This window comes from Leucoraja erinacea, chromosome 1 (assembly GCF_028641065.1).
Source record: "Leucoraja erinacea ecotype New England chromosome 1, Leri_hhj_1, whole genome shotgun sequence".
Classification (NCBI taxonomy): domain Eukaryota; kingdom Metazoa; phylum Chordata; class Chondrichthyes; order Rajiformes; family Rajidae; genus Leucoraja; species Leucoraja erinaceus.
The window spans coordinates 103203811-103216066 of NC_073377.1; the positions used below are offsets into that span (position 1 = coordinate 103203811).

General features: G+C 39.7%; 1 protein-coding gene across 2 annotated transcripts in view; it reads left to right on the top strand.

The window, feature by feature from the left end:
* prdm5 (PR domain containing 5) overlaps positions 1-12256 on the top strand; it is a 290483-nt gene that overhangs the window by 141788 nt on the left and 136439 nt on the right. For both annotated transcript variants that reach the window (XM_055640489.1, XM_055640479.1), the window contains one exon: positions 12152-12245. In XM_055640489.1, coding sequence (XP_055496464.1) covers positions 12152-12245 — 94 coding nt within the window. The remainder of the gene's footprint in view (positions 1-12151; positions 12246-12256) is intronic.

The following is a 12256-nucleotide window of genomic DNA, read 5'->3' on the forward strand; positions in this document are numbered from 1 at the left end:
ATCCTATAAGCAATGTCGTGGGACACCTACTAAATGTTCTTACAGGTCATACATCATGAATCTAATAGCTGTTTTTCTTAAGTGAAATAACTCTCTGGATTGTTTTATAGCACTCCAGAGGTTCAATCAGTTTCTTCTCAAAGATTGCTGCTCTTGCATTGTTTATTAATGATTATAAAATTGTAAACAGTTCATTAAAGTGCTGTCTGCTTCAATTCCATTTTTTTTTTCAAAGTTTCCTTGTTGTTAGTTATTTATGACTTGAATATTCCTATACTGTAACTGCCCTGCAGCTGCACAATTTAAAACACTTGCACTTTCATCTGCACCCTCTGCTCAGGAATAATTTGGATGCTCAATGCAAATCCCGCTTCCAGTCACCACTAAAGCATGGTAGTGACCTATACTATCATTTCAGAACCTGGAAACTGCTGCTGCTGGAGGTGGACATGGAATCAAGAATATGCTCAGGTTGCAGAGGAAGGAGGCACAGAAGGAAGGGCCCATTACCAAAGATTTTATCAGTCTTCAGGGCCCAGGCACCAACCTTGACTTCTTGAAAGGGCAATGTCTAAGAAGAATCAGGTTAATCGAGGCAGCTGTCACAGAGATTTGGGGCCTTTGCTCCAGATTGCACAGTGCTGAAACCTTTTGCCAGTGTTACTGAGTTTTAGCATTGCTCAGAGAAAAAATAACATATTCTGCCTTTCCTTTTGACCAGATGAGCCAGGCCCCACCTGACCATTTGTTTTCATTAGTAGCCTACACAAAGCTCTACACACCTTCCCTGCAAAACCTAGAACGTAACAGCTGGTTTCTCATGGCAGTATGTTCTCTGTGACCACAAGGGCATAGTAGATGAATACTGGTCTACTCAAAAAGACGTTTGGCTGTCTGCAAGCACCTTCCCATTAGAGTGACCTACTTTGCCATGGTCGGCTGCATCCTGCCCAACTCAGCAAAATGAACGTTGGTGAGGGAATATGTAGATTCCAGCAGATGCTGGTGTAAACTGAAGATAGACACAAAAAGCTAGAGTAAGTCAGCGGGTCAGACAGGATCCCTGGGAAAAAAGGAATAGGTGACGTTTTGGATCTGGAGATGGTGGCTGACCTGCTGAGTTACTCCAGCTTTTTGCATCTATTTTTGGTGAGGTAATCCAGAACTTGAGAAGGAGGGGATGACGGAGCAGGAAACAGGATGATTAGGGAAGGTGAGGAGAATGAAGGCGATTACGAGGCAGACTGAGGGAACGTTCAAAGATGTACTCAAAGCTTCCTTAAAGAAGTGCAGAAGAATTATTCAGAATAGTATTGAGAATCAAAAGGCCACAAACTGGGAATGCAGAGTCTCTGTACAAGTTAGATAGAGCTCCAGGAGCTGGCGGAATCAAGGAATATGGGGAGAAGGCAGGCACGGGTTACTGATTGTGGATGATCAGCCATGATCACCATGAATGGCAGTGCAGGCTCAAAGGACCAAATGGGCCCCTCCTGCATGTATTTCCGATGTTTCTATATTTCTGAGCACTACACTACCTTACCAGCTATCCACCCACGCATTCTGTGAGCCTCTACCTGCCCCATCTGTAAAATAATCTCAATTTTCTACATTGACTTCATTAGCTACATCAGAGTCTACAAAACCGGAGTGGAATCAAATTTAACTTGATACCGAGGGATTGCCTAAAATTACGAGGAGTGACCGAGCTGGTGCTTAGCAGGGAGAGATGCAGTGTTGTCGGATGCCTTTGAAGATGCCACATGAACCACACACCTTGTGGTCCTTTTTCTGTTCTACCTCCTCATTTGATATCTTGGAGCTTCTTGATTTTTGTGTTTGTGGGAGGGGGAGCTGATGCCGGAGTAGTCATAATTCTGCAGCTAAAGGCAGAACATATATATGTAACAAATTTAGGTTGTTATGACTTCACCTCCATGTATGTGATATTATCACAAAATAGTTTAGGAGCCCATTGTATTGGAGTGCCTCTCCTGGATGTGAGTTACACCATCACCTTCTATCAAGAACTGCTTCTGGCATCTCTGGCGAAATATATTTTTTAATTTGGATTAGTTTGTTTTAGAAATACAGTGCGGAAACAGGCTCTTTCGCACATTGAGCCCGTGCCCACCTGCGATCTCCGCATATCGTACACATTAGGGACAATTCAAACATTTACCAAGACAATTAACTTACAAACCTGTATATCTTTAGAGTGTGGGATGAAACCGGAACTCACGGGGGGAAAACCAATGCAGGTCATGGGGATAACGAATAAAATCCATACAGACAGCACCCGTGGTCAACTATATTGCTGTGCCACAATGCAGCCCTAAATTAGTTCCACCAAAATCTCAAAGTTTCTACCTGTAAATCTAGGAACTATAATTTACATGCCCCTTTAAGAACTTGAGTCCTGACGTCCCGGTTGGTCAGTCAGTTATCGGTAGCAACGCAAAATTACAATAGATGTTATAAGTTGTGGATTTCGGAAAAAAATTGCTTCTGTACTGTTGCATGATTGTGAAAGATGATCACAATCCTTTGATTTCTTTTCACGTCCATGCTGCTACAGTGCACCACAATGTTTCAATGCTCTGACTTTTGAGATGTAATTCACGACCTCTGCCGAGTTTGCCCTTGACTCATACTCACCGCATGGTCGTCACGAGGTCGTAGCAGGCCGTGATGCTAGTCGTAGGTACTCGTGGCAACAAGTAGGTCGGGTCGTTTTTCTAGCCTCATGAAAAATGTCCACGAGTAAAAAAGGTTGTAAATTAGGTTGTGAAAGTGGGACATGCCCTTTAATTTCGAGGCCTACATTTCCATGTAGCTGGAAAGATTTATTTCTCCTTAAAAACGGACAGCTGGGAATTTCCAAGTAGCTACAACTACTGTTTGATTTTAGTTGTTTCTATTTAGTTCATTCTATGTACTGGCCAACTGACAGAATTATTGAAAAGGCATAGGCCAAACTGTTCGCTAACAATTTTATAAATTGTTACCATGCTTCAGGGTCAGGCCAAGTTTTGAATACTGCTGTGCAAGATCTGTGAGTCCTTTAAAAATAATTGTCTTATGAAGCACAGAACAATGAAAGCAGCTTAGTACCATTTTAAATAATATTTCAAAATACTTAGGAAAAATCTGCAAACTCAGTTCCCTTTGGTCAATCTCAACAGTGAATGGGAAGATATTTCATTTACTTCCATATTACAAGGAAGCCAGTTATTGTACAAACATAATTTTACAGAGTGCTCTGGCATCAAATATAGTTAGATTTTTTTTCAGCTGGCAGACATCAGCTTTCACTTCAGCTCTGAGATTATTAGACTGCAACAAACATTTATTTGGCCAGATTCCTACTTAGAATTTGGAACCTCTCGCCTTCAGAATTTGGAACCTCTCTGCTACAGCCACAGTCACTCAAGGCGTTCCCCAAGGCTCCGTACTCGGCCCCCTCCTCTTCATCATCTATATCCTTCCCCGTGGTCAGATACTCCGCCACTTCAATCTGGACTTCCACTGTTACGCTGATGACACCCAGATCTACCTTGGCACTTTTCATCTGTGCATTAATTGCCTCATACTGTGTTTTGTATTTAATTCTGTATTTACTTTGTGTACTAGTCATGCCTCTACTATTTATTTCATTCCCCTTACATGTTTTTCCTCTACCTGCTAAATTTTTGTAAGGTGTCCTTGAGACTCTTGAAAGGCGCCCATAAATAAAATGTATTATTATTTATTATTCTTCTTTAAAAAGCTTGCACAATCCTGGCACGGTCACGACGCTCACATTTAGTTTCTGCACCAGCCTTGCAAATCAATTGTTATGAATAATTCTGATTATCACTTATTGATCATTGTTCATTCCTTGAGGGAGGTTTGAGTTCATTGAGCATTTTAATTACTCTTGAATAGATATATGGTCAACCTAGTTGTACTGCAGAAAGACAGTTAGGACATTAAATACAGATAGATATAATTAGAGACTGTTACCAGTTTCTTGTACATAGAATTTAGAACATGAATGCAACTGCAGATGTTGGTGTAAATCGAGGGTAGACACAAAATGCTGGAGTAACTGAATGGAACATGCAGAATTTCTGGAGAGAAGGAATGGGTGACATTTTGGGTTGAGTCCCTTCTTCAGACTGAAGGGTCTTGACCCGAAACGTCACCCATTCCTTCACTCCAGAGATGCTGCCTGTCCCTCTAAGTTACTCCAGCTTTTTGTGTCTACCACATGAATACAATTGTTTGGCCAAAATAAACTGTGCTGATATTGCTAGTCTCTTCTCACTTTAGATCATCTCACACCAACAGCAACACTATCTTTCCCCCTCATGAACTTATGGACATTCTCCTTTCGGCTTCCATGTCTGAAAAATGTAGCGCACAGCTTCAGCAAAGAAGGGTCTCAAGCAGAAACGCCACCTATTCCATGTATCCAGAGATGCAGCCTGCAATCCCCGCATATCAACACATTAGGGACAATTCAAAACTTTACCAAGCCAATTAACCTACAAACCTATACATCTTTGGTGTGTGGGAGGAAACCGGAGCTCTTGGGGAAGATGTTGCCTGTCTCACTGAGTTACTCCAGCATTTTGTGTCTAGCTTCAGGAACAGTTTGTTCTCAAAAAAACGTCAGGCTATTGAACACTACAAAGTCCAACTAAACTCTAAACTACGAACTGCCTTGATTGCACTCGCGATTTGCGGCTTTGCTTTTTGCACTATATCATTTGTTTATTTGTAAATGTGGGACTTCATTTTGTTGTTTATTGTGGTGACTACTTAGTAGTGTGTTTACATGGACAGTACACTGGTGCAGTGGTAGAGTTGCTGCCATACAGCATCAGAGATTCAGGTTTGATCCTGACTATGGGTGCTGTCTGTATGGAGTTTGTATGGTCTCCATGTGATTGCGTGAGCTTTCTCCGAGTGCTCCGGTTTTCTCCCACACTCCAAAGACGTGCAGGTTTGTAGGTTAAATTGCTTCCGTAAATTGTAAATTGTCCCTAGTGTATAGGATAATGCTAGTGTATGGACGGGGTGATCGCTGGTCGGCCTGGACCCAGTGGGTAGAAGGGCCTGTTTCCATGCTGTATCTCTAAAGAATATAAAGGATATCTGTTGTGCTGCTGCAACTAAAAACTTCAATGTTCCATTTTGGGACATATGACAATAAAACAGTCTTGATGTCACTCTCCTCATTTATTCTCCAAAATAGCAAGTTCCACACAATGCCACTCAATGGGGGGAAAAAGTGTCTTTTGAATTATTTAGTGAATTAATTATCTTCTTTAAAATAATATGGAAGTGTGTGCCCTCTACGCATTAAGAATAGGTTAAAACATAAAAGCCTTTTCCATTGCCTTTGTGGGTTTTTTTGGTTTATAAGAAAATGACTGTTCACAACCAATTTGAGTTTCCATGGGGAGATGAAAGTAAACAAGGGATGGTTGCAGATTTGAATTACTCTATTACAACATATCAGCATTAGCTGATAATCCATTTTTCACCGACACATATAATATGGATAATATTGTTCACCACCATCAATCCATTTATTTAAAGCGAATTATTGGAATTTGTTTAAAATTTTAACCATGTGATAAAGAAGCATTCAGAAGAATCCTAAAATCTTTGTAAATAATCTCAAGAAAATTTAATCACAGCTTTTCCATTTCATACTAAATATTCATTTCTCCAGACTATTATATGGAATTTGGCAGAAAAGCCATTTTTTGCAGAATGCAAAACAAGTATTTTTTTCTTAATTGAGTACAGATGAGCGGGATTCCTTACTGCAGTTATCTTCACTGAAAAATCATATTTAAGATTTTGGGTGGTAGAATGGGAAATGAATCTTATTACAGGTAGTCAGCATCTGTGGAGGGAAATGGACATACAATGTCGACAGACTGATAGGAGTAGGGGAAAGAGAGCAGGAAAACTGAGTTAGAGGTGGGACAAATCCTGACAAATGATAGGTGGATAAACGTGAGGATGAAAGGAAGGTGATTGCAGATGGATGGAGTAAGTGATAAAGACTGGAGGTGGAAAGAGACAAAAGGGTGTAAGATATTGAAATAAGAGGTAGAGTGAAATGTAGAGCCAGAGGGAGGGATATAGGTGGAAGAAGATGAGGAGGGGAAATATGGGGCATAAAAGGGAAATATAGGATTCGGGATGAATGAGGTTACAAAGGAGGGGAAATGAGTAGTGTAACTGCGGTAATGGAAGATGGTCGGGAAATATGTGCACAATAGCTCTGGCAGGGAAAGGGAGGGGAGGAGGGGTGGGGGGGCCATACTTGAAATTGGAGAATTCAATGTTCCATGCTGGGTTGTAAGCTATCCAAGCGGAATAAAACATGCTGATCTTCCATTTGCAAGTGGGTTCACTCCAGCAATTGAGGAGTCCATGGACAGAAAGGTCAGAATTGGAGGAGGAGGCAAAATGCTTAGCAACTGGGAGATCTAGCAGGTGGCCAGAGCACAAGTATGCAACAAAATAGTTGCCTAGTAGATGCTTGGTATCGCTGATGTAAAGGAGGCCACTTGGGAAACAACAAATGAGGTAGACAAGATTGGCAGCAATTGGTGTAAACCTTTGTTGCCCCTGGAAGGGCTGCTGCAGTCCCTGGATGTAAGTGGGAAAGGAGGTGTGGGGACAGGTGTTACATTCCACTATGGTTGCAGGGTAAAGTGCCTGAAATGAGAGTCAGTTGGATGGGAAACAAGGAATTGCAGAAGGAGTGATCTCTATGGAAAGCAGAAATACGTGGGAATGGGAAGATGTGACTGGTGGTGTGGTCACATTGAAGATGATGGAAATATCACATAATGATGTGTTGTATGTGACGTTCCTGGTGGGATGAAAGTAAAGACCAGGAGAACTCCATTCTTGTTCCCTCTGGGGAGGGGGGAGCAAAAAAGCAGAACATGAGACATGGGTGCAGGATCGATCTCCATCAGTGGGGTGAAACGACGTTTACCAGAAAAAGAGGACTACTTGGATGTTCTAGAGTGGAAGGTCTCATCTTTGGAGCAGATGTGGCCGAGACAGAAAAAATGAGATTAAGGATGGTGTGTTTACAAGAAGCAGGGTGGGCAGATGTGTAGTCAAAGAAGCTTGGGGAGTATCTGGATTTGTAGTAGATGACAATCGATAGATTGTCCCCTGTGATGGGAACAGAGAGAACGAGAAAGGGGAGAGAGATGTTAGAGGTGTATAAAATCACAATGGACATTGATCGGGTGAATGCACACAGTCTTTTTCCCAGGGGTTGGAAATCAACAACTGGGTTTAGAGTGAGAGGGGAACAATTTAATTTGAACATTTCAAACATTTGGACAGGTACATGGATAGGAAAGGTTTAGAGTGACATGTCCCATACCAAGGCAAGTGGGACGAGCTTAGATGGGGATTTGGTCCATAGATAAATTGGAATGAAGGGCCATTACTGAGCTGTATGACACTATTCTTTCAGCTGGCTTTCATGTTTCATTTGGTTTGTTTCTTTACTGAGTGAATTGTAATATTGAGCCTTTTTTTTTCTTATGTGACTCCAGTGTCATCTGTGAGGGTTCAGCCAAATGTGAGACATTGCTTCATTGCATACTGATTTACACATTATTGAGCTTCATTCTCATGTCTAGTCTATTGCTGCCAAGCTAGATGGTAGTTCTGACTATTTGATTAGTCTGTAATTTCCTTTATTCCCTGAAGATCATCTGTAATGGTGTTCTAGCATTTTTATAATTTGTCAACACATTAAATGGTTTGTGTTGGCAAATGCAAATATTGAAGTAAAATGCAAGAAAGGCCAAGAGCAGAATTGCAGGAACACTTTAGTCATTTGGTTTCATTTAAAGCGTATCCGAAACAACTTAACAGCTTTTGAATGAATTTGAGTATGATACAAATGATTGAACAACATAGCACAATTTTTGATAGATTTAAAAAATAATAATTTTGGAAAAAAATGTTTTTATTCCAGATTGACTGCATATTGATATTTTAGGTTTTTGCTCCATGTGTAATGTAGTATGAAATTTGTGTGCCTCCATAATTTGCATTTCTGAGCCATAAAAGGTGGAAACATTTGGCAGCGGTTTCTTCAGAATGTCGATAGAAGAGGGGGGAGTACATGATTGGTGGCGGAATCATGTTATATACATCCTCAGTCGAGGCCAATCAATTATCCCTTGTATGAAGTGTAGTCAGTCAGGTAGGGAACATGATTGGCAGTTGGAACACAAGGGACTAACTACTGTGCCCGACTGAACTGCAGATGCTGGTTTATACCAAAGATAGACACAAAATGCTGGAGTAACTCAGTGGGTCGGGCAGCATCTCTGGAGAAAAGGAGTAGGTGATGTTTCTGTTCGAGACTTAAGAATGTGTCTATCTGCAGGATTAACTAATTAATGTCTGCATGCTAATCTGGTAATAAGTAATAAATTTTACGTATATACTTGGATGAGCCAATGCGCATGGAGACGGCATGGTCAATATAGTCCCGTTAACATTGTGCTGATATATGCTTCACTAGCCTTGTGCCTGTCTGCATCTGCCGACATACACCAAATTTAAGCATGTGCCATCTGAATATGCATTGAATGATGTTGTACAAACCCTGGGTACATCTGTGTGTAAAGACATTATATGGATGGAAGACCAGGAACCGCTTTAGTGTCCTACATGAGCTGTGCAGTCATTGCTGAATTACTTTACCAAGCAAACAAATACTTTGCACTGTATTTTTAGAAGTTCTAACCTTGGGTCTTAAATTGACAGTTCATTGATTGAGTGTTTATATCACATTGACCCTTGATCCCATGGTTTCTGGACTCCGAGGGAATTAGCTATATTTAGTCAAGACCGGCATCAGTGGTGTAGAGACACGATGGGCCAAATGGCTGCCTTCCAACATGTAACATTTTTGTCCTTCTGCCGTTCAGTGATTTCTGAGTATTGGAGCAAGGCAGATTAGTAGAATAAAGACAAATCCAGGATATTCACGATTGTAATAAGAACAATGTGATTTTGAATGAAAGTGAGATTAAGGTTAAGAGTTTCTATGGTTTAACTTTCACAGGATTGAAATCAAGGCTCATCAAAGAGGTTGAAACACTGCTTCTTTCCATTCATTTCCACTTCTTACCTGTTATCATCAACTCCACTCTCACCACTAGTTGTGCACAGAACTAGAACAGAGCTCACTTAGTCTTTACCTTCCACCCTACCTGCATCCACATTTGATGAGTCATCTGTCGTAATTTTGTGCCAGCTTCAACAAGATCCCACCAAACGCACATTCCTCACTCCATTCAAACATTTTGAAGAAACTGTTTTATTTCTGACTCCCTGGTTCACACTTCCACCTCCAACTATTATTTCCTGTCTTAACACAATCCCATGCCATTGCAGTGGGCACTGTTAAGCGACTTAAGATGTTGTTACAGGTCAGGCAGCGATTGTCTTGAACCTTTCCCAATACAGTCTATAGTATCAGTGCTCACAATGTGTCCACCTCTCCAATGGAGAAACCAAATGCTGGTTGGGTGAATACTTTGTGCAGCACCTGCACTCAGCATGCAGAAGTGATGCAGATCTTCCTATTGCCTGCCACTATATGCTCATCACACTTCCACTCTGTCTGTTACCTCCTGCGCTGTGACAACAAAGCCCAATGCAAGCTTGAGGAACAGCACCTTATCTTTAGTCTGGACACTTTACAACCTACTGGAATTGATTTACCAAATTTAGATAGCTCGCTCTTTATATCAAGACTGCCCATTTTTACCTGCCATACAAATTTTTACATTTGTATTGTCGAGCCTGCTGGGCATGTCCCAGTAGGACAGAAGGTGCAACTTCAAGTTATTGAAGATGACATTACAATATTAGAAATACATTACTCAGACAAAGAAACGTCTGCCTCTTAAAAGGATGAATTGACGTGGCTGTCAGAGAAATTTCATTTGTTCCATCCAATACTACCCCCTCCCCCCCACTATGTTTTCTGCTACCTCAAATTTGACTTGTTTGTCCATTTCTCAGTTCCGATAAAGCATTCTGGAACAAAAACTTACATACTTCTCTTTCAACAGATGGTGCTGGCCTGCTGAGTATTTCCAACATTTTTTATTTCTGAATTTTCCAGAAACTGCAGGGTTTTTTAAATTTCTGATTTAATTTACTTTCTCTAAAGATTTGAGTAGCTTTCTTAGAGTGAATGAAATGGTACACATGATTCACCTCACATTGTCCCTACAAAACCTCCTATTTCCACCTCCATGAATGTATTCTATTACTGCCATTGGTGAAGAACTTTGTCCTAGCTTTGTCTCCAATCCCAGCTCTTTGCCTGCCTCCATTTAAATTCCCATCTCCTGTGGCTGCTGTTCTCAGCATCAAATCTATGTTGCAAATTCTTATCTGCTGCTCATCTATCATTTACTTATTTGATGCATTTTGCGTGCTTCCATTGTGTGCCATATTGATTTTAAATTCCTTGGACTAATATCATAGTTTTACCAGTAATTCCTAGTTTAATGACTGGACAAGAGAAGAAGGCAAATATTCCCTCTGCCTCATTCCCCCTAATTTGCATTGTAGTGAACATCTTTAGTTGTTTCTGACATTGGTGATCTTTGCAATCCTGACCGACAACCATTTTTTTTTTAAATAATATTTTTATTATAAGCATGTACATATCATGTCAAAACACATTTTGTATATCAGTTACATATTGTTAATAGATGGGATTCCAACTATCAAAGTAATAGGGGTCCTCATTTAGCAATTGTATATTAACTCTGCTTCTATTTGTTTATTTATTTTTTTATAGATAGGGGGAGAGAGGAAAAAAGAAACACGATAAAAAAGAATAGAATAATTTACCAATAATACAACTTTGGAGATAGGCCTGTAGATTATAAAACACAACTATTCATCTAATCCTCGGTTCAAGCTTCAGTCAGGCTTTCGTGCCAGACTAATTTGCCCTTTCAAAAAGTCAATAAATGGGGACCATATTATAGCAAATAATGCTTGTTTGTCAATTAATACAAGTCTAGTTCTTTCCAAATGTAAGGTCTCCGACATCTCCATAATCGACATTTTAATTGTGGGGGCTGTTGGATTTTTCCAAAATTTTGATATTAATTTGTTCCCAGTTATTATACTACAATCAAGGAAGTTTATTTGGCTTGTTGTAAGTTTTTGGCTTTGTTCTGATATTCCTAATATTATTAATTTTGAGCCGGGTTCCAATTGGGTGTTAACAACTTCAGAAATTATTTTAAAAATATCCGTCCAGAAAATTTTGATTTTTATACAATTTACAAAAGTATGAGTTAAATTAGCCTCTGAGAATTGACATTTATCACAGATAGGAGAGATATGTGGGAACATTCTATTTAACTTTGTTTTAGAGTAATGCAGTCTATGTAATACTTTAAATTGCATTAAAGAATGTCTGGCATTTAACAAGCATTGATGTATATGTTGTAGACATTCGTCCCAAATATCTTTCATTATAGGTTGGTCTAATTCATTTTCACATGTTTGCCTATTTAATTCCGTCGACGGTACCTCCCTATCTAAAAGGGTATTATAAATATGAGATATTAATTTATCTGTATTAAGATGTTTATTCAAACATTCATCAAGAGTGGCTGGCTCTCTAGTTCTATAATCTTGTGTATGTGATTTAACATAATCTCTAAATTGTAGATATCTGAAAAAGTTATTTGAGTGTAGTCCATAATTCTGTTGTAACTCCTGAAATGAAAGAAAAATGCCTTTCCTGTAAATCCTCTATTTACTGTTTCACTTCTTTGACATTTTCTTTCTAACTCTACCTGAGTTTTTGTTCCTTCATAGGGGGTGATTAAGGTTGTTTTGTGACAATAGAAGTGAGAGTATATGTGTACATGCATTCTTAAAAGTAAGGAAAGAGTGAAATCCAATCTTCATTGGACTTGACTAGATTATTCAGCCAAATGTGATATATTACAATAACTGTTAATGTAGTGGAGCCTCTTTGTAATTTGAATTGTGTAAAATAAATGATTATGTATTTATCACTGTTCTTTAGTGCTTATGCAAACTCTTTCATTGACAGACACACTCGGAAGAGAGGCCATTCCAGTGTGAGGAGTGTAAGGCTTTGTTTCGAACTCCCTTCTCCCTGCAAAGACATCTACTGATTCACAACAGTGAGCTATTT